The following is a 23,751-nucleotide window of genomic DNA, read 5'->3' on the forward strand; positions in this document are numbered from 1 at the left end:
CTGGCTGAATTAAGTAGAAGACAGGTATGGGTTTAGCTCAGGAGAAAGCCTGTTTTGTTTTTTGTTTGTTTGTTTTGCTTTTTAAAACAGCAAAAGTTGATGTCATCTGATGATCACTGTAGCTGAAATAGCACAATGTAGGACTGGAGGGTGTCTGTATAGCTGCCACAAGGGGGCAGAGTGGTTTTACAGAGAAAACAAGACACTGAAAGAGTTTATGTACAGGACCTCTCATTCAAAGTATAAGATTAATGTCATAGTCTGCTACTGATAGAGTTGGACAGGGTCATATTCTGATGTGCTCAGCTGATTATTAGTCTATCCCATGGATGCTAACAAACCAGTTTACTCAGATTACACCATAGTCATTATAGTCATGCAGAATGTGGCCTCTTGTATATAAAGTATTAATAGGAATGTTGTGGGGAAGTGTAAACATTAATGGAATTACAATAGCATTTATTTCTTACAAAGTTTATATATATATATATATCTTGAACCACAAGACATTTCATGCATAGAATCTTTTTGTTTTAGTCTTTGTTATGACATTGGAATAACTTGCGGACAGCTGTATAAATTGAGGTCGATCCACTTTGTAAGGTGTGCTTTCCTTGGTTTGCTGTGATTAGTGAACAAACACACACTAAAGCCTTGAATGATTGGGGTGTGGGCAGAGGGGAAAGGGGCCCTGCTTTGTGCAAAGGGTGCATTGGGGGTAAAAGCAGGCCATGACTGCCCCAGGCACGCAAGAGTCACAAGCACAGTGCATGCAGGTAAAGCTGCACATACTAATGACATAACCTGTCCATCCGTCTCTCCTTGTTAAACGGAGCAGCCAAATTTGTTAGGGAAAGCTGTAAGAAACCTGACTGTGTGCATTCGATGTAAACACTGCAATAGAAAACCTCTGAGGTGTCAGAGTGAACCACAAGCTTCAGAGGAATAGAGGTAGCAGGATGAGATTCATTTTTTTTTCCTGCCAGTTCTTACCGCAACAAAGAAATTAACTGGAAAATGAACATTGCAGTTCATTTTTCAGCTTCTCTAAATGCACAGTTAATACTTCTCACAAACTCAGAGTTCACAGTTTAAATAACCATACAGGAAGAAAAAAAAAAACTCCTGTTAAACTAAGTGTGCTCTATCTTTAAATCACAAATTAACAGCAACTGATTAAAGATTGATCTAGCTCACGGTCCACTGACTTATGAATCATCTGTAGTATCAGACGTCTATGCTAACCTGAGCAATGTATCAGTATGTAAACATTTCTTCATGGAAATATACAATATGTTGAGAAAGTTAAAGTATTTGAAGGTGCAGCTGCATGTTGTCTTGTGTGTGGCGTGGCATGCTTATACAGTTCAAGTATTACACTATAGAATGATGTCATCACATGAGAAAGTAAAAATAATACCTTTACATGAATTTTAGGCGTGCGCTCGAGCGAGCCTTTTTTTAAGCTTGAACAAAGGTTCTGACCTCAGAAGCATATTGCTTTTCATGTTCTGTGCAAGTCAAACATTATTTTTCCTTTGCAAAGAACGTGTCAAGTTCAGCACAATGTGTAATATCGCTGACGGGCAAGATGGCCTTTGTGCAGCTGTTTGCTGACAGATGTCTTGGCTACATTAATGAAATCTCTAATTCATTTATGCCACGATTTGTGCCAGAGGCAGATTAAGCATCAATGCAGGCAGAGAAATTGTTTAGAAGGAAAAAGGACAGAAGAGTATAGTAAATCAGGGGAGAGGACAACTGGGAGCAGTGAATAAAGATTAAATAATAAACAAGATGGTTAAAAAAAAAACATAAGTTGTTCAGGAGATAAATGCAAGCCAACTAGGAGGGGCAATATGCGTACATGCTGTATGGTGCAGTGAGGCAAGTGGTTAATCACTAGCGACGTGATTCTCATTGTACAAAGTGTGCCAGCGCTCGATCTTCTTGTCTTTGTTCTTCAAACACTCATACCAGTGCTTCAGCCTCTCTCCCTTGGCAGTAATACCCAACTGACACCCACCTGTTAGGAGGGAAAGGGGGACAGGTGTGAAAGGCAAGCGGAGAACAGGTGAGAATGTGACGTCTGCAGCATCAAAACAGTGAAACTGATCAAATATTTACCTATGTAGTCATTGGACTTCCCAATATCATAATCCCACACGGAGATATCTAGTGTCTTCTTGGCCAGTTCACTATGCTTGATGTCGAAGCCGAATTCCTGAAATTTGATTGACACATTTGAGACAGCCCCTGGCTTTTTTTTTTTTTTTATTTCTGATAAACCAAGTATAAAAGATGGAGGTAGCCTCTAGGTCTGCCAATGTGAAAGAGCTTTCAACCTGCAGTTTTTCTAATGGCCAGCAGCTTGCAACAATTAGAAAGTAGTGTAAAAAGAACCATGACACTACAGAAGAAAAACTGAGAAAATGACCAAACTTTTCACCTATTAAAAACCTCAGGAAACACTTTCATAATGGGGTTATTTCATTTACTCAATAGTTTCAAGTGTTATTTAATACAGCATGAATTTCACTTGGTGAATTATGGTCGTATTTAGAGTACAATAAATAATAAAGCAGGATGTGATTTTGAGCGTAGCTACCTTGTGATTGACAAGTGGCTATAGTTCAAATAAGCATTCGTCCTGGTTTCAGATGTATGTAATGGTAAAAATATATATATCTATATATTTTATTCTATCTGACTTCACAAACCAATGAATGAAGTCATGGTGGCTGCATTGATCTTTGGTTGCACAGAGTATGACCACAGTGATGTGATATTAACTAGTGGACAAGCTCATTTTTATTAACTGCAGCCTTTCACCTCGAGTTCTCTTACAAACCTCGTTAAATTCTGGGTTTAAAGTCCTCTTCTTAATTTGTGTTTTGCACTTGCCCTTCTTCCCCATGTCAGGTTTCAGACATCTGTAAAGGGTACATGTGCAAAATTTCATCAGACGTCATGCATTAAGGGTACAGTGCAAGGGTACAAGATGTCAATTTGCTCTACCTACATTTTGACATAAGGGTCGGAGTAGCCATTAGCGTCCATGGCCGCCAGATGGACGCAGCGCACGACGCCTACAATGAGACGGTTCTGCTGGGAGCTGTACAGGAGGGATATCAAAATCCGACCGCGCTCTTCTACCTCTGTACCATCTTTCCCAGGCTAAAACAGAGAGGGGAGGGAAATAGTTCAGTAGGATTCATAATTTGCATAAACTTGTGGGGGAATCCATCATGTTTAGACATGCGTGGAAATAGCATTGCCTCATCTTCATAGAGAGCGATCCCTCTGGCTGCTCCAACTGTTGCAGTTCTCTTCGTCTGCGAGGGGGGAGCGAGATCACAGCAGGTCAAAAAGAGATTCTGACAAATGGAATGAAGACATCTTTGACTATGACTGAGTTTCACTCACAGGAACAACTCTCTCTAAACACACGTTGAAGTTTTTCTTCTGATTCATCTTCAGTTTCTTCAGTGCCACACGGGTTTCCCCGATAAACTCATTATGCCCAAACTTATCTTCATCACAGACAGAGACCCTGTGAATATTTAAAGTAAATCTTAATCATACAGAATGGTATGTCTTTAAATGTAAAGCCAGATTAAGTTAGACATGTGAATCCAGGGCTGCAAAGTAAGAGATTTAAGTGAGACAGTCTGGGGTTTACTATCCACCTGAGGGTCTTACGCTGCATGTCCTCATCTGTCAGGCCGTGGTAGGTGAGCGTCTCATTCCACACAGGGTTGCGGGTGTTTCTCAGCGTCTTTGTGCGCAACTTGTTAGACTGTTGGATTCAAGGTAGATCAGGACAAGGAAATATCATTTTCTAGATACAGTAACTCATCAAGCCAATATTAGGAACCACAAGATGTCAGGCTTGAGCTAGGAGAAAGGTTTCTTATCAAACCAAAGGGTCTGCAATCGCAGCATAACAGTATATTAGGGTTTTAAATCTCTTAAAAGAAGAAAAGGCTTAATATAGGAAAGGTATTTATTTTACCTTACTAGCCCCTGGCAGCAGATGAAGCTTGACATAAGGATCTGCCAGTCCATTTGAGTCCATGGGTTTCAGTCCCTGAGTGGAAACGGGGCAGGGTGTTCACCACATCACAAACGGCAGACAGCAATTAAGCTGTAGTGCCATTCAGGGGCTTTTTAACATGACCCACTTGATTGAAATTGTCCCTTTGTGTGGGAGAATGAGTTAAATAGTGGTACCTTTGCTTTGAGGATGCCACAGTGGAGGCTGCTGCTTTCCTGTTCATAGAGAAGACTGAATTCTAGAGAGCCCAGAGTAGCTGAAAGAGATCCCAGACCACTCATTTACACAAGGCTACAGGGAGACAGCAAGTCTGCTCTTGAATAATTAAGAGTGTAAATATAGAAAAATTCTCCTGTAATTAAACAACACTCAACTTGTAAATTAAAGTGAGACTAAGAGCCAGCCCAGAATGGACTGAAAGGATGGACAGAAGGACTTGATCTTCATCATGAAACATTTTCAGGCTTCTGTTTACCTTATGTAAACAGAAGGACAATCTTATTAAAAATCAGGGAAATATAAAAGGAATCAAATAAACATGCAAGTCTCAAAGGATAAGGGAGGAAAAAAATAAAGACTAACATGCTGCCCACTCAGACTTTCTTTGGATGAATTTTATTGCCAGGCATTGTTACTGAGTGATGGAATAATCAAAATGTCTTAAAAAAAGAATTTCTAAGGGCTGAGATTTACCATCAACCCCCCCCCCCCCCCCCCCCCCCCCAAGTCAATGCTTGGCTATGCTCTGGTTTTTTTTTTCTTTTTTTTGGGAGGGGGGGGGGGGGGGGGGGGCTGACATTGCTTTCAGCTGAATGTGGACATTAGCACGCTAAAATACCATTTACTCTGTTAACGTCATTTAGCACTAAGAACGGCGCAATCTGAAACTTGATTGCAGATCTTAAATCTTCAATCATGAAACAAAGTATTGTTCTTATGGTTCTGAAAAACACATGAATGTCTGGACACAATTTCTTGCTAGTCCATAAAATAGTGTTGGTGTATTTTAGTCTGGACCAAAGCCAACACTGCTATATAATCATGTCACTTTTATGGCTGAAAATAAGCGCCATTGGATTATAATTTATTAAAAGATTAAATATGTATATTCATTTTATCCATTCATCCAGCCATTTTCTTCCGCTTATCCAATTCAGGGTGGCTGGGGTATTCATTTTATTGGTGAGAAATAATAAAAAATCGACATATACCAAAATTAAGTTAAGATATGCCTGAATTGCTGTTACTTGTTAAGTAAAGAAGTTGTATCCAACTGGGCTACATCACATCTCCATAGAGAACAGACACATAACATCATTGCTATTTCTGACATGTTCCCTGCTTACACCTGGGACTCAAACCCACACAAGGGAATCTATAACATGTTAGGCCTCCTGTATCTTAAATTTTTGCACAGCTTAATTGTCCTGGACCTCAATAAAATAAATTAAAACCCAACTCCCCAGAGACAGAATGAGGGCTGTTTGATGCCGCAGGCCAAAATCATGAATGGCAGGTTATCATTCTCATCATTAAAATGGGATATAGGAAAACAACGACTACTGTAGATGCATCACGTCTGATTTAGCTCTAGACATGTTCATCTGCTTTATTTCCTCTGATATTGATTTTCATATTCTGGTCACATATGGTGCTTATCGTTTGTCCTTTTTTAACTCAGCTCAACAGGCACCACCAGGATGATAGTCACCATTTGCTTGGACTATTGGGCAATTTATTAAATGAAGTGCAGATGAATTATCTTATTAGGAGCAAAATAAATTGCAGAAATTGAGCCAAAGGTATGACTCACAAGGCCTGAGGGAAACAGATTTTGTCAGATTAAGGGCATCCAATACTGTAGGCCACATAGAAATAAGTTCTGCCTGATTAAAAAAAAACTCATCTTGTGCTATTTGCTTGAAATGAATGGAGAGAAATCAAACTGTACAGGAAGTGAATTTAAACAAGACACATCAGCCACGTTACTCTATGAGAAGGGTGAGCAGATGGTGTACTCACTGGCTTCATCAGAGTCATAGTCATTGGCTTCCTCCTCCTCCTCAGCTGGGGGAGGTTGCTGTCGAGCAGGAGGAGCACTGTAGGCAGTCGGCTGCCTCCTGTCCTCTCTTACTGCAGGAGGCGCTCTCTGCTCTGGAGGAACTGCACCAGAAGAGTAAGCACCTCCATCTCCAATCACTGAACCTACAACCACATTTAATTGTTTCAGACTGCAAGAAATGACACCACTGGGGGATGTTTCTTTCTGTAAAGACATGAGCAAAGGACTGTGTCTTAGCTGTTTCTCACCCTGCTGGGTCATGTTGGTGGATGCAGCAGGCTGTGGTCTGGAGCTCTGGACAGGCACCATCTTCTTCATCACCACTGGGCTGCCCTGCCCTGCCTCTTCAGGGCCAGCCCCCCCTGTGGCCATGCGCATAACTGGTTTAGGGGCCACAGGTGGGTAACCAGGACGGCCCTGTGGCTCAGGTCCTAAAAATAAGCATGAATCGCATAATCCAGAACTAACATACTGTGCATAGGGGAGAAGTGCATAATAAAACCTCTTCAGGCTTCTACTGCAGTGGAATCTGTAACACTCCCTGGTCTCTCCAGATACTTTTGATGTTGTAGCTCTTGCATTGCACTGGCATTGACCTACATACACTACAACAAGCTGTGGCAGCCAACAACCATACATGCAGCAGCTATGCAGACTGCCTATCTTTTATGGGGAATTCACTCTGCACAGGTAACCACACCGAAAGTGTGAAATGATGCTGTGTGACCCATCAAGCCAGCACCACCTGGAGGCTCATTCCACGCCACAGCATGCAACTTCCGACAGCTTAATTGAGCTCTTCATCCCCCCTCCTCTGCAACAGTGGGCGGCACAGCCAAATTTGGGAAGGAGATAAAAGGTTTGATGGTAGGGAAAAGAGCAATGAAAGGTGGGGTAGCATTATCAGGAAGGCTGATCTAAAGAGACTTAAAAGATGGTGCTTGAAAAAGTCAAACTAAAAACAAACATATTTTTGAAAACAAGAAAAATGATTTAAATACCAATCTAAAAAAATATTCATATAGAGATAATATCCTTTATATCAGCCTTGAGCTGACACTGGTAATTTGATTGATGTTTTATCTGTTTTATCGATGATCAATCAACTAAAATGTATTCATATAACACCTTTCATGAACGTTAGTGGTAGGTAAGCATCTTACTAAGAAAATGAAATTGAAAATACAGCATAAGTGCACTAACAGAGCATCAATAAAATTGAGAGCAATTCAAATAATAATTTTAAAAAAATCAAGTAATACTGAGGAAAATAATGTATAAGCTCTAATCAGTGAATAAAACAATTCTAATGCTAGATAAATTCATGCACTGCTCTCATGCATTACCCCAGCAGTGTCAGGTATCACTGCTGAGTCTGACCATTTGTCACATCACATCTCATGAATGTAACTGAGCTGACAGCAGCTTGACTTGAAATAAGTATGAGAGGAGTGCAACTTAGGCTAAATACCTTTCACTTTCTGAGTGGAAGCTAATTAGCCTGGTTTGATAGCTTCGCACCTGGCTATCATAAAATAGCCAGTGTGGTCAGAAAGGGGTGGAAATGAGGCAGTGGCGCATTATCCAAACAGAATATTTAACAGAATGCTTCCTGTTCACACAGGCTTTCAGATGCCAGGAAGCCACAGGAAAACATCTTCAAATGGCAGATCTAGCTTAAAAGATTTATAGATAATGAAAACTTGCCTGAAATTTGCTGTTCAGAGGCATGAGCCTCATTTTGATTCTGACCTAAGAGGAATATAGTATAGGCCAACTGTTTGTGAAGGCAATCTTAAAAAGTTACACACAAACACACACACACACTATATTGCCAAAAGTATTCATTCATACATCCAAAACATTGAATTCAGGTGTTTCAATCACCTCCGTGGCCACAGGTGTATAAAACTGAGTATCTAGGCATACAGACTGCTTCTGCTAACATTTGTGAAAGGATGGGTCGCTCTCAGGAGCTCTGTGAATTCCAGTGTGGTACCGTGATAGGATGCTACCTGTGCACCAAGTCCAGTCGTGAAAATCCTTCAATACTAAATACAGCCAACTGTTGGTGGTATTATAACAAAGTGGAGGTGACTGCGAATGACAGTAACTGAGCCCCAAATTGTAGGCCATGTAAAATGACAGAGCAGGGGTCAGCGGATGCTGAGATGCATAGTGCGCAGAGGTTGCCAGCTTTCTGCAGCCTCAATCACTCCAGACCTCCAAACTTCATGTGGCTTCAGATTAGATCAAGAACAGTGCGTAGAGAGCTTCACTGAGTGGGTTTCCATGACCAAGGAGCTGCATCAAACCTTAAATCACCAAGTGTAATGCAAAGCGTTGGATGCAGTGGTGCAAAGCACACCGCCACTGGACTCTAGAGGAGTGGAGATGTGTTCTCTGGAGTGATGAATCACACTTCTTTGTCTGGCAATCTGATGGATGAGTCTGGGTTTGGCAGTTGTCTGACTGCATTGTGCCAAGTGTAACTTTTGGTGGAGGGGGGGATTATGCTGTGGGGTTGTTTTTCAGGAGTTGGGCTCGGCCCCTTAGTTCCAGTGAAAGGAACTCCTAATGCTTCAGCATACAAAGATGTTTTAGACAATTTCATGCTCCCAACATTGCGGGAACAGTTTGGGGGATGGCCCCTTCCTGTTCCAATATGACTGCGCTTAGAGCAGAGACTGTGCAGCGGCCTTTTCATCCAACATCAGTGTCTGACCTCACAAATGCACTGCTGGAAGAATGGTCAAAAATTCCCATAAACACTCCTAAACCTTGTGGAAAGCCTTCCCAGAAGAGTTGAACCAGTTATAGCTGCAAAGGGTGGGCCAACATCATATTAACCTTATGGATTAAGAATGGGATGTCACTCAGGTTCACATGTGAGCCAATACTTTTAGCAACATATGGTGTATATACTTATCTGCACAGTAATAATGTAAATTTTAAAATGACTGGAGAGTAGATTAAACTTGAAGCAAACAGTGTCTACCTGGTGCTTGTTGTTGGGTTACTGTCTCCCTGGCCTCAGAGGGTTTTGGCCTCTGGGGCTCTGCTGCCTCCTGAGCACCAGTCTCTTTTGATTTAGATAATGGCATAGGCGATGGCAGGAAATGCTTGGGGAAACCTTTGAAGAACCACGCACCAGATCTCTTCCACACCTGAGAAAATAGAGAAAGAATATGTTTTACAGACTTTTCCAAAAGATGTTTTTGTTTCTCTCTGTGTAAAGCACTCACCTCTCGCTGCTCTCTGCAGATCTTGCACAGCCACACAGCGCGTGGCCGACTGCCACACTGTGTGCCACACTTGGTACACATGTTCTACACAACAGATTAGAATAAAGATTACCAACCGCTTGCCATTTTCAATGTTATTACAAATATACAGCTGACCTATTGGATTTTCTTAACCTTTAGCGTGAATCGCAGTAGAAGAGCTGACTCATTACTAACCTTTTTGCAGTCCTCACATACCACTGAGCTGACCCCAGGTGAGCCCAGCTGCTCTCCACACAGCAAACAGCGGGACACTCCATCCCCACACACAGTCTTTTTCATGTCATCCAGGCGGTTTATCAAACGCCTGCAGCAGCACAGAGTGAAATTGCACTTAAAATGTCAACAGTTATTATCCCAAGTCGAAAGGTATGTGTGTAATCAGTCTCAGAAGAGAAACTGTTGCATCTTTTTACAAATTCTTACCCAATTCTCTCCTGCTCCATGGCCTCCATTTTCTCAGCCCGGGCGATCACACTGTTTATAATCTCCTTCTCTTCATCGGTGAGGTCTGGACCAGGACCTGGCCCTGGCTGCATGGTCCAGTTGCCCCTGTAAGCCAAACATACTCTGCAGTTGAGGGTGCACCATATGATTTAACTACTCACATCACACATTTACATGCAGACTTCACACAGAGGGATTGGGAAATGAATGAATGAGCATGCATTTACTGCATCAGCACATTGCTGCTTAATGCAATTAGATAGGAGTTTATCTACTTACTGTTCTTTATCACTATGTCACAAATCACATATCAGACAGATGCAGTTGAAAAAAGGAAGGTACAGTTAGGTGTTGATGTTGACATATGAAAGGTTCACTAAAACAAAAAAATGTTCTGAGCATCAGGCTTACCTAGCATGCATGCTCCTCTGTCTGTCATTGGATACCCAGCGATCCGAGCTGCTGCTCATCACTGTGTCTGTCATGCTGCTCTGTTGCAGTCTGCAGGATAGACAGAGACACAGGAAACATGGATAAATTCAGCATGCAGTAGTCAAACAAGCTTTTACTGATGTCATAAAAACTCTCTATTTATATCTTGAATCCACACTTTTACCTTTCCTGTGTCCTTATCTCATGCTTATGCAGCACCAACTTAATTGCCACTGGATTGCTCTTTCATCAAAAAAGTAATTTCCTACAAATGTGTGAGCCAGGACAGAGCCAACATTAAATTGAAAAGTCACCAGTTACATTTCCTTTTAATTTCACAGTGCAGGGTTAATTAAAATGTCCATCATAAGCCAAAAAAAAAAGAGTAGAATCTACAAAACTCAAATATCATTTCCAGAAAAGTAACTTTTAGCTTCTTTATCCACTTGCTTCCAACAATTTGCGTAAGCATGAGAAATATACCAACTTTCAAAGGGATTTGCATTGCCAAATTTACAGCCTAATCAGTATCACGTCCACTTGCCAAGCCTGTTTCAAAATATAGTTCCAGGAATATATTCAAGCAATAAATGCACGCAAGAAAACATTGCAGAAATGCCACAAACAGATCTGTAAAATACAAGCCCAGGCTATGCCGACATAAGTGGCTCCTTAAGGGGGAGAGAAGCTTGCTGGGTATACAGCAAATGGAACAAAGCTTATGACAAAAACAAGGCCTGTTGTACATTATGCAGCAGAGTGAAATGATGCTGAAGTGAGTGTGTCTCGATTGTTTGAATTTATATGCACCTTCAATGTCAGGGCTGTGGAGATAAGGCTGTGCTAATTGGGGGTGGCGAGGTCAATTATTTGAGCAGCTGTTAGTGAAGCCATAAGAATTGCTTCCCATTTATGAGTCTACACAAATCAAAGAAACAGATGGTTACATGCAGCAGGAGTCACTCAATTATGCAACGACACCACAGCTATGACTAAGAGTCTGTTTCTGGTATTTCTGATTTGTCACTGTGTGTCGGTTTAATGTTTTTTGACTGTTTATTTAAAGTTATCAACTCCTCCGACCCCGGGGATGTTGGTGGAACTGGGTACAGAGGTGGGTGTTGTGACGGTAGGGGAGACTTTCTTACAAAACTTCTGTTGGATCTTATTGCCGCTCCATGAAGTGGAATCTGAACTAGACTGTTTATAGGCAAGGAGGGAGTCACTTTTGCAGAGGAGGATGCTAAGGATGGCTGTGTCATCAGAGTATTTAAAGTAAATGTCAGCTTTTGCAGTCACTGTTGTGCGTGGTGCAAAAAACAAAACAAAAAAAATCAAAAAACAAAAACCAAGCAGACAGCAGAGCCGAGTGCTAATGATGACAGTGGGAAACAGTGAGTGCCTCATCCATCCATATGATACACCAGCAATGTAATTTAATCTCAGACTGACATGGTAAAGATAATACAACAGCGTCGACAGAAATCACTGAGGCAATTGCCTTATTGTGTGTGTGTGTGTGTGTGTGTGTGTGTGTGTGTGTGTGTGTGTGTGTGTGTGTGTGTGTGTGTGTGTGTGTGTGTGTGTGTGTGTGTGTGTGTGTGCGTGCGTGTGTGTGTGTGTGGGCACAACTGACTAAGGGCTATATCAAGACTCTGCCAGACAATACATAGAGCGATGTTGGAACCGCAGTGTATGTCATGAGGAAACGTACCAGCATACAGAGAAGACTGGCAGGCTCTAAACAGGAGCAACAAGAGGAACTAAAACCCTTTCTTGTGCTTCAGATACCAAGAGTTGTGCTGGTGCCAGATGAGGAGAGTGCATATACTACAACCTTGTGGTTAAAACAGTTGAGGTGGTGTATTAACTAAAAGCATCTGGTGGAAATCTGACATCTATTTAGATTAAATTAAGAAACATGATTGGTTAAAAAAGAGAGACTAGGTCAAATTCTTCAGATGTAAAGATGTGGTGTTTGTATGATTGTATCTGTGATAGCAAACAATTTTACTCAGTTATTATTCTAAATATATACTGCTCAAAAAAAATGAAGGAAACATCAGATTTTAATGGGGGAAAAAATCATGCTGGATATCTATACTCATGGACTGAGTAATGTGTTAGGAACAAAAGGATTCCACATCATTTGATGGAAATGAAAATTATTATCCTACAGAGGGCTAAACTCAGACACCCCAAAAATTAAAGCCAAAAATGATGCAGCAGGCTCATTTTGCCTGAATTTCATTGCAGCAAATTATTCTGAATATATACTGCTCAAAAAAATTAAAGAAACATTTTGAAAACATCAAAATAAATCAAAATGGTACTCGGTAGTTTGTATGGCACCCCTGTGCTTGTGTGTATGCCTGACAATGTCGGAGCATGCTCCTAATAAGATGGATGGTGTCCTGTGGGATCTCCTCCCAGATCTGGACCAGGGCATTACTTGAGTTCCAGTCTGAGGTGCAACCTGGTGCCATCGCATGGACCAAAAAATAATGTCCCATACATGTTCTGTTGGATTTAGGTGAGCGTGGGAGCAGGCAGTGGTATCAATTTCTTCATCCTCCAGGAACTGCCTGCATACTCTTGCCCAATTAAGCCGGGCATTTTTGTGCACCAGGAGGAACCCGGGACCCACTTCACCAATGTAGGGTCTGACAGTGGGTCCAAGGATTTCATCCTGATTGTTAATTATAGTCAGGGTGCCATTGCCTAACTTGCCTAACCTGGCAAACCCACCATTAAACCAGTCATGCTGAACGACATTACAAGCACGTCCTCCGCGTGTAAAACCATTCCTGTTTTAGGGGTTGTCTCATTGTTGCCCCTCTAGTGCATCTGTTGTTAATCCTACAACAGATGCACTAATTTGGCCTGAGCAACTTCTGAGCAGCTAAAATCCGATATCAAGGAAGATTTGAAAACATTCAGATTTTTCAAATTATGGCTACTGATCACCACTGTCCCCAAGCTGCTGAGTGTTTTAAAACATCAGGTGATGCAACACAGTGATAATGTTGTCCCCATTAAAACTCTTTTTTCCAGTGTGTTGCTGGTATCAAATTCAAAATGAGCAAACAATATTTCAAAAATAATCAAATGTGAACATTTGATGTGTTGCCTTTTAACTATTAAAACCTCATTATAGACTATTAAATTATTTGTAATCTGTTGGAATCCTTATATATACATATATATATATATATATATATATATATATATATATATATATATATATATATATATATATATATATATATATATATATATATATATATATATATATATATATATATATATATATATATATATATTATAACCACTTTTTTGGTAATGAGGTTTTATATGTGGTGAAGAGATATAGTAGAAAATGTGCAAAAAGAAATCACTGTGTCACTTGTCTTCAGCATTTCACAGCAGTAAAATCCAGCACTGTAGAACCTTGGCGAGAGTAAAAGCTGTAGCAAAAGGGAGGGGTGCACCACTGTGTCCCTCATTCAGCTGCTCATATTATGCTGCGTAATGTCAGGCTACGTCCCTTTTGAGGTCTAATCTGTTATGTCTGCCTGCGGGATTCACAGGAAACCAAAAAAATTTGCTGCGCTATCAATAGACACTCCAGGTGTGAGCTTTTCCTTCTGATGCAGCAGCTGCATCTAGCCAACACTAGCAGCACAGTCCTCGGGGAGACTGGTCTTTTTCCACTTTTTCAGATGCAGACTGACAGATCAGACAAAACTCTGACCGCACAGTGTATTTTATATACAGTGACGCTCTCAAGTGTGACCCTCCTTCGCTTGCCAAAATTAATTACGCCACTTTTGTCAAACATTATAGTCCTGCAGAGGTGGATGGAGACAGATGGGTGGCTGCAGACTTGTGCGAGTTAATGACTGACTCAGACTAGCTCAAGCTCTCTGCTTGGGGTAGATATTGCTGCTTCACAGTAGTGGGTTCTTTACTGAAGTGACAATCCAATTAGCATTCAGAAGATAGTCTAAAGGATCATATACGCATAAAGAACTGTCACTATAGGCTGCATTGCTTCAGACTTTGGAAAGTACTGCTGTTTCATCTATTGTAATGAGACAGTTTAAATTCTCTCAAAAGGTTTTAAATGTACTTGAAGAAACTGAAATGAAAATTATATCCAAGACCAATTATTATGCCATATTATGCCATACTGGGCCTTGTTTCTGCAATTTTCTGTACTCCTGAGGTTATAAATCCAACTATTTTGCATCACATGTTTGTCGGACTCGGCGCAACTTGTATGTGTTTTCAGCCCGTATAAGGTGACTCAGTCAGGTGGTGGATTCTATGGGGAGAAGCACATATTCTCTGTTATTTATTTTTAAAAAATGCTGCAAAAATGTTATGAAACCTTTACAATGATGCTCATATAGTGATGCCTGGGAACTGTTCAAATGACCACAATACAGCAGGAATAGCTGGTAACAGATCATATGTGACATGACAGCAGGAAAGACCAGAGGGAGAGCATTGACTCAAGCCTGATCACCATAAGTCATAGACACAGCGGGATCTCTCTATATAGAGAATTTCACATGGGGGTGGAGAGGACCGATTTAGAAACCTGTGTCTCCTCCTCTGGGCCTGACAGAATAGTCAATACAGATCTGCATGTGTACATCTTCAGGGGTCTATGTACACACGACTCCCTGAGCACAACCTAAACATTCTGCACCCGCTGTTAGCAAACACGGCTACCCATTCTGCTTGTACACTTGAAGAAAATCATCAGCAAGAGTAACCCATTTCAAGTCTTGTCAGGCACTTGCACAGATTAATGTTGTTATATATCTTTCAATACCAGGAGTATGACTCATTACTGCAGAACATATGACTGGAAAACAAATAGACTGGGAAAAAAAGCACCTTGTTACAGTAAGGGCTTGAGTTTTCCGTACTTGTGGAAGGGACAGCTGAAGAAAACAGGCAGTGACAACAAGTCAGTGGGGCATCTTTGGACTTATTCAGCATGGACCACTGTAAAAGGAGGTGGAGGGATAGAGCGACGCGACCTCCTGCAGTGAAATCGGCAAACAAAAGCAAGGATTTACTCAACTAATATTTAAGCACGTTGTCCTCTAACAGAAAGCCAAATTAGTAAACTGACATTTATCATCATTTATTAAAGCGATACGGTTTCCAACTCTGTTTTAATAAAGCAGGCAGATTAAATAATGAAAATTACTGCCAAATACAACCCTGAAATAAATGATTATTTTACTCAAAACTTGAAAGAGGACAACTCTCTGCACCATAACCAGCGGCTTCGTTAATCGTCTGACATCCTGCTATTTGTCCTACTTATAAATGTATTGAATATAATGACACTGAAACACTATGAGGTACTACACTTGAATTCCAGGGCAACAATTCCCTCGCCATCCTCCACGAAGGATATTTGTAAAATGGGTTAATGAGAATCAGAGATCAATGCAGAGTTGCACAATTGGTTTCTCTTTGATTTATATTTCATGTGTTTGCATTTTGTTGCCTCAAAAACTTTCAAATGTAGAATGGAGGTTAACTTAATAGTCTTAGGTCATCAGCACCCAAATATTCTCCAATAAAGCTAACGGCTGGCCAGCACAGAGCGTCTGTGGGCTCACATCAGGACATTCTTGCAAACCTTTTATTGTTAACCAGGTCCAAGAGCTGATCGTCACGTAAAAACAGCATATCGACTGTGCCAGTGATTTAATAATCCTGGTGAAACCAAGCACATATTTCAGGTTGCTGTGACCAATATTATTCACTTGGCTATAACACACTGTGCTGCTTTCCACTAAAGACCCAATAAACTTGCAGACCCACACAATTTTTCACCTGTGCTGTGAGAAACAAGCTCACAGACAACATTTGTTTTAATCTGCCATCACAGGCACACGCTGCATCGTGAGACTATGACCAACACAGCTGCACAAAGAAAGATTTGTCCATCCAAAAATATTGATTATTGATTAATGCGATGTTGCTACACAGTAAACAAAATGGTGCAATACAAAATGCAACAAAGGTGAAAAACTATACAAATGCTTTCACGTTTAAATTTAAAAATTGCAAAAAAAAAAAAAGAAAGAAGTACTTAAGGCAGAGTTTTAAGACGTGACAAAACATATTTTACTTCATCCTAATTTTTCCTCCTCTACCATCTGGTCTGGCAGTAACTCAGACTGTGTTATGTATTCTGAAAGAGAACACAAACAGGAGCATCTTGGTTGGCCTACAGTTTTAGCTCCAGTCCTGTGGTGATCTGGAACATCGTGCCTTCTTTTTTAATTCACTTCCTCACACACGGACTTATTTGAGAGCCAATTGCTAATTAAATCCAGCAAAGTAAAACATTTTGGACAGACGGAAGGCTCTAGTAAGCAGTATTACAAGCATATTGGTGAAATACTATCAGAACCTGAGAACTAACCACTTACTGATGAATATAAATATGAGATTTGAGTGATGTAATGCTAAATAACATGTACTTTTGGGAAATGATGGATGGTCTATAAAAGCAAGGCTATACATGAGTCATCTGCAGACCTTCACTCAAATTTTCTTCAAAACATGAACTACTTGACTACACTGCGACTCACTCGTAGGCTACATGTCATCAGAAAGTACAATCAGCTGCTCCTTCGCAGTCAGTGACATCTGTGGCCCCGTGGTTGGCAGAAATTGGAGGCCTTTTTTTATAGGCATTAAAATGTCCTGTCTTACACTGTTGATTAGGCTATAAACACAAGATTGGAGTACACTAACAACACTAACAAGGAAAAAGATTGAAGAAGGAACACCTTTAATCCCAAAGTAAAGAGGAAGAGTCATAATGTGCTCCAGTAATTCACATCATGCAATTACAGCTTATATCTGCATATTGTAGTTTGGAAGCCAGGACACCCACTGTAGCCCAGATCTCAGTAACTTTAAGATTTATAGTGATAAACAAAAACTCATGATTTCAACAGGATGACTAGTGATTTGAAGATCCGCTCATTTTATCTGCAGTTTAAACAGCTGGCTTCTCACCTGAAATTTCTCAGTGTCTGTTCAACTGACTGACACATTTTTTAAGGATATCCATTGTTTCCAATCAGTTATAAATGATTTCAATGGTGCTCCAGCTTAAAAATTAAGTCAGCAAAAGAACAATGAAGCCCAGGCCCCAAAAACTGTAGTTCATCAAATGGCCACTTGAGGCTAGTTGAAAATAAAATAAATAAATATGTTTACACCCTGGTCTCTGCAGCTAGATCACATTCAGGAGGCTTCTACAGGTTGTTGATATAACCTACTTACTCAGTAAGTATATTTTGCTTTAAGCCTGTTGCAAGCCTAAAACCAGCATTTTTTTCTTTAACATGCCACTGACTGTTCAGCCCATTGCCATGACCCAACTTTTTGTCCGAGCAGCCCATGACACTGGTATATCATCACCCTCCTAAAATAATGGCCTAAGTCTTTTTCAGGTTTTTCAGAAAAGACAAAAAATGAATCAAATATTGAAAATTGATGATTTAGGCAAAAATTAAATTTTTATATAAAAAAAATGTCTTACGCCATTATTTTAGGAGGGTGATGATTTACAAACTTGAGTAAAATGTCTTGACTTTTTGTGTGTTGTGGTACACACATGCATTTTCCCTCACTCTACTTAAAGTGTAATAACCCCGCCTGACTAGGCCTTTGTTTTAATTTGAATGTCATGCTAAACTCTTACCACACTAACATGCTTAACATGGGAAAACTTTAGTCCTGCGAAAAAGAAGGTTTTTCCTGTGAAAACTTAGTACCACCATGATTCATTAGCTTGTAGAACCACCTGTAACAGCAATAATTTGAAGTAATTGTTTTCTGTTTGACTTTTTCAGTCTCTCACCTCACTGTGAGAATTCTGGCACATTCTTCTTTACAACATTGCTTCAGCGCATTGAGGTTTGTGGGAAGTCATTTATTCACAGCTATCTTAAGGTCCTGCTACAGCAGGTTGAGGTCTGGACTTTGACTGGCCCATTGCAGCACCTTGATTCTTTTCTTTTTTCAGCCACACTTTGGTATACAGAAGAGTTTATGGTTGACTAAATGCCTGCAAGGTGCCCAGGTCCTGTAGATGAAAAACATGTCCAAAACATCACCTCTCTACCACTGTGCTTGATGGCTGATATGACGTGCTGTGCTTGGTTTTTGCCAGAAGTTGTGCTGTGTATTTTAGTCAGACATCACCTCTTTGGTTTCATCTGTCCAAAGGGCATTGTTCCAGAAGTCTTGAGGTTTGTTCAGATGCAACTTTGCAAACCGAGGCAGTGCTGCCATGTTCTTTGCAGAGAGAAGAGGAGTTCTCCTTTCGAACCTTCCAAACAAGCCATTCTTGTCCAGTCTTTTTCTAAGCGTACTCTCTAGAACTTTAACATTTAGCGTGCTAACTGAGGTAGAGTCTGAGAGGGAGCTCTTTGGTTTTTTGCAGTTTCTTTGAGTATTGCATGGTGTGACTTTGGGGCGCATTTGCTCAAAGCTCCACTCTTGGGAAAATTTTGTTAACACAGACCTGAAAACTGCCAAAACTTCTGCTGCATTTGATCAGAAGCACCTGGCTGCTACTTACCCTTTTAATTCCTATGGAAACAGTAAGGACATACTTAGTTTACCTTAGGAGCACATAGAGTCCTACAAAACCTTTATTTTTTGCATGACTGTATATCTGCTAAACAGCAACATGGCGGCAAGCTGGCTCATTATTTTGATTGCATGGTGTTGCCTGACTGTATACTCTTTTATTTCAAAGAAAGCGTCAAATTCATCTTTTCAGTTGTACTCTGTATATCTGACAGTTATTGGCAGCATTAAAATGGAACACTGATTTCTCCGGTTTTATCAAAAGAAACATATCATTATACATTGCTGGAGGTAAAATAAACAGTAACACCAAATTTCATGATAATTTGGATTTATAGCTTAACAGATTAATTCTTAAACACTTGTCTCACAGAGTGAGTGGTGAGAGGGAAGGAACCACCAAAAATACACGAGGTAGCCACACACTCCCAGTTGCATGGCACAACTCCATCCATCCTCCACAGAGGAGCGTGAGATGCCAGGATTGCAACACACTGAAGCGTGGACCTGGGCAACACTATAAAGCACTGCACCGTGAAATGTTCCACGGCAAGAGGAACACATCACTCACCATTTCTTAATTATTTACAAGTCCCATCCCCATTGCCATTCACTTTGTGTAAGTCCTCTCCTTAAGGCATTAGTGCACGCTTTATGCTCTGACCACTACTAAACATGGATTTGAGGAGAAACAGATCACATCGGGTGGAACAGATTGAGAAACTCTGTTGAGGGCAACAGTATGGATGTTAGTCTTTTAGGTCTGTCGCATTGACAAATTATCCACGCTTTCACTCAGACAATGGCGCTGACAGGGACCATCTGCAGAACCATCTGTGAGGACTCTTCACCTCTCAAATGTGAGAGTGTTGTACCGTTTTAAATACACACAACTACATCCTCTAGGCAGGCATGGATCCAGGTCCCGCATCGCTGGAGAACAAACAGGAAAAACCATCCAGTGACCAAACAAGCTATCATGCTGATACCCTGCTATAATTGTTGGTGCTATCCAGCGACTAAATCTGGCTGGTGTTGATTTTTTTTTTTTTTAATTCTGAAATCAGAACACGGCACACTGAATTTGCAGTCGACATCCAACAGATCCAAGTAGTCATCCCCAGATTTAGCTGAAAATACCTTCTGACAAACATTTTGGTGTAATTCAGATTAGCACTGTAACAATATCAGCACCAAAATAATTCATAATAGCAATACTACTGTGATATTAATAGAAGATTTGAACACCCCCCCCCCCCTCCCAAACCCCCCCCCCTCCCAAACAAACAAACAAACAAACAAAAGTGCTTGCAGTCAAATTCATCTTTTACTTTGGATTTTGTGGGGGGTTTTTTTTTCTTTTTAAAATGAAATAAACAAATTAGACTCAAAGGCAGGAAAAGTCTGAAACCTTAACTATAGAACTAACAATAAGAAAGCACAGAAAAAAGAACAATTGCACTTAATAAATAAAATCCACAAGGCATAACATCTGCCATCAGTTAAAGTGCAATGCTGCCACCCACTATGTTGAAGTGTCAACCTGATATTTTTTGTGCATTATTAATATTCTATAAATATTTCACATTTTAAACATCACAGTTATCACCAATGCTGGAACATCACAACACTCCTAATATAGCAGAGAATGTTTTTATCAAAGCCTCCTTTTAGAACTCAGTAAACAGATACAGGACGAGGAACACTCGATTACCGGCACTCTAGAAACAGCCTGCAGTGAGTTTCAGATTTGCTTGGCTGATGGTGATTCATCCTTGTATGCCCCAGAAGTAAGAGACTGGACTGGCTGCTGATGCACTGGCCCGCTATGTTCCTTCAGTTTCTTCATATCTCATCTCAGGGGTAACAGATAGCGGTATTAAATGTCTGCTGGTAGTCTTATAAGACAGAACTACATGGTTCATAAGATAAAAGAAAACAAGTCAGATCTCTCTCAGCCTGACTGCTGTTATTCTCTCCCCTGTGAAGATCTGGTTCTGCTGTGGGATATCTGACTCTCCCACTTGTCCCGGTAGCAAACTAGCAGGTACAATGCCCCTGGGTGTTTTTAGCAAATCTGTGTTGGCAAACTGTTCTGGTCTGGAAGCTGCAACACTAAAAACAAGCTTCTGTCCAGCTTTCAAGACAAAAAAACCTGTGTTGGGAAGCTTCCTTTAGGCGTCACTCTGAACCTATGGGTCAAGTCCATTACTGCAGCTACTTCATATACAAAGAGGTGATTAGAATCAGTATAACATAAGGGTCAGGGGTTAGAAAAGGTAGTGGAAAGGCAGAAAAAGGTTTTGAAATGGGTTACTGTTAATTCTGCTTTGGATTTTTAACTCCTCACTCTGCTGGGAGAACTTTGTTAAAAGGCCACATTCATTACCTCTGCTTTCTCCAGTATGCCCCACCATTTAGGCAGCTCTAATCACCACATTCAGATAAGTAAGTGAATCAATTCTTATCCACCCCTGATGAGAATAAGAAGATGAAGCCACACCCCTCTGAAGCTCGGCCACAAATGGCAAAATAAAGTATCTCCTCTATCAGAATTTAAACACAGGACACAAAATCTGCTGAAATTTACAGTAAAAAAGAAATGCGTGATTTAGGTCAGAAGCTGTATGCATAGATGGTGAAAAGCACAGAAAAACATAGAGTCATGCACCTTTACCAACTGTGGCCATGGTAACAGCAAGATCAGAAGATGAGAATGAGAGTGATTAAACTCTATGTGTGTGTGTGTGTGTGTGCGTGTGTGCGTGCATGTGTCTGCATAGTAGACCACACCTGTGCCAGATTTTCAAACCCATGCAGAACAGGTCATTGTTACAAATGACACAATTGAAAAAACAGCATGGTTAAAGAGGAAGACAAGCTGAAGGCATGGGATTATGGGTACGGCCGCCTTGTATGCTTCAGTTTTAAATAATGCATTCAGCATGCAAAACCCTTCATTCCTCCATCTTTTTCTCTTTCACCTTTTCTCTAAACACCCATCATTCCTAGTGCTCTCGTTCTTTTGCTCTTGTTTTATATGGCCAGACCTGACAAAACTGATTTCCCCTCCCCCTTTTTTCTTGCCTAATTTCAGTGTTTCTCTAGAAATCAATGATGGGCTAGCAGTCACACAGAAAAAATACAAAAGACAGGGGACATCAGCATAAGGGTGTCGTCCAATCACTAGCAGGGCTGCTTATGTGCCAGGATGCAACTGCAGATATCTCTCAGACATTTCATTCAGTCTTTTCTCCCCTCCCCCATTTAATCCACATGCTTCAGGTCTGTAGGAGGAGTTGGGAGATGGTGGCACTGGAAGGCAGAGACAGCTTCTTTTCTCTGTCCTCTTTCCATATTACATACATCGGAATAAGAATGAACTGGTCTGACCCATTAAGTCACCTTACAGCACACACCTACACTGCTTTGACATTCCAGGTGTAATAACAGCCTTAGAGTGCCGGATAAGATAACATCACAACAAGTAGGCAACTGAATCACCCGCTCCGTGGCACAGCTGGAGTTGAGAAGCTGCCCTGCCCACATCAGTAATCAGCATCAGGCTGATGCTGATCACTGATGTTTTTCCTCCATAGTCTGCAAGTCTCCAGCGTGCGCTCCTAAAAAAAATCCTGCAGCAACGCCCAGGGACTGCAACCACACGATCTCCCACATGACTTACCAGGTCTGTTTTCTTACATCAGATCTACAACAAGAAAGCACTCGTTTTGCAGGAGTGCAGCCAGCCATCAGTCTTGTTTTATTAAATCTTTAAAAAAAAAAAAAAAAAAAAGGGGGGGGGGCACATAACCCACTGAGCTACACCCAGAGTGTAGCCATTCATGAATAAACTTAGTCCATAATCATAACACCAAAGTAGGCTGTAGTAAATCAGTGCAACAAACCTCTGCATGAATGACAGGAAAAAAAAAATCCTGCAGCAGCATCATGTCTTCAGAAAGATATGTCCCCCCCCAAAAAAACAAAGGATTCAGTCAAATGCCCATTTTTTATAAGTAGTAGCTATACTGTAGGTTAATTAGCAGCACGCATACTGAGTGCACTGCACGCATTCACCAATCTTCCACGTTCATTCAAAAAAACCCTAAATAACTGGCTCATAAAACCCATAATATGTGTTCCAGCAAATTAATAAATACAGGCAATAAAATGTGCTCCCTAGTAAACGATTTCTATCCCCCGTCTCTTCTGAATGAAATGCTGCATTCATTCAACTTGCGTAGGATAAACAGACATTATAATGGACTGTCCAAACGCAGCAATCTCGCAGAAATTTTTAGGGTGAGGATGTAATGTTTGAAAATCCTTCGAAGAAGATCGTACAACCTACCTGAGAATCCAGCCCTGCCTCTCTCGCCTCTCTTTCTCTCTCAGGGAGCTGTCAGGGAATGATGCGGACTAAATTTCTGTGCGGCGTTCGGATCCGACCACGGAGTTAGTCATTGCGCATGGTGCCTGTCACCAAAACCTGTGGTTTTATTTATTTATTTAGCCTGGAGGAGTCGTCTGTTGCTGAAGGCACCGTGGATTACCCCAGTGCGTGGGAACTGGTTTTCTATCCTGCGTGGAGGATGGAAAGCCCTTGGTACCCTGGGAAGGAAACCCCTGGATCCGAAGTGATAACACTGATGCTCAAGAAGGCAGTCATCACCTGATCCAATTGTCTCCATAACACAGTGTCTAAATTTGTCTCATCATTCGCGGAGCCCTGTTGAGAAATTATTTTCACATGAGGGGGCGTTTTATGGTGTGTAAACATGGACTACAGCCTTAAAGTTTGCTTTTTAAGCTTTTTGACT

General features: G+C 40.9%; 1 protein-coding gene across 2 annotated transcripts; it reads right to left on the reverse strand.

Annotated features, from left to right (window-relative positions):
• LOC115785615 (rabphilin-3A) lies at positions 1-23,473 on the reverse strand. 2 transcript variants are annotated; one of them, XM_030737377.1, is made up of 18 exons: positions 23,283-23,473; positions 10,262-10,351; positions 10,130-10,141; positions 9,830-9,955; positions 9,581-9,710; positions 9,365-9,448; positions 9,118-9,286; positions 6,368-6,550; positions 6,080-6,262; positions 4,234-4,313; positions 4,016-4,090; positions 3,690-3,799; positions 3,427-3,553; positions 3,279-3,335; positions 3,023-3,177; positions 2,852-2,933; positions 2,128-2,224; positions 1-2,026 (listed from the first exon to the last, which is right to left on the reverse strand). In XM_030737377.1, the coding sequence occupies exons 2-18, from the start codon at positions 10,333-10,335 to the stop codon at positions 1,896-1,898; spliced, it is 1,875 nt and encodes a 624-aa protein (XP_030593237.1). In that variant the 5' UTR covers positions 10,336-10,351; positions 23,283-23,473; the 3' UTR covers positions 1-1,895. The 2 variants fall into 2 exon arrangements, with proteins under 2 accessions (XP_030593237.1, XP_030593236.1); XM_030737376.1 differs by lacking the exon at positions 23,283-23,473 and adding an exon at positions 7,827-7,871 and having other exon boundaries at positions 10,262-10,335.
• Positions 23,474-23,751: the final 278 nt, after the last annotated feature.

This window comes from Archocentrus centrarchus, chromosome 9 (genome assembly GCF_007364275.1).
Source record: "Archocentrus centrarchus isolate MPI-CPG fArcCen1 chromosome 9, fArcCen1, whole genome shotgun sequence".
In the NCBI taxonomy this organism is placed as follows: domain Eukaryota; kingdom Metazoa; phylum Chordata; class Actinopteri; order Cichliformes; family Cichlidae; genus Archocentrus; species Archocentrus centrarchus.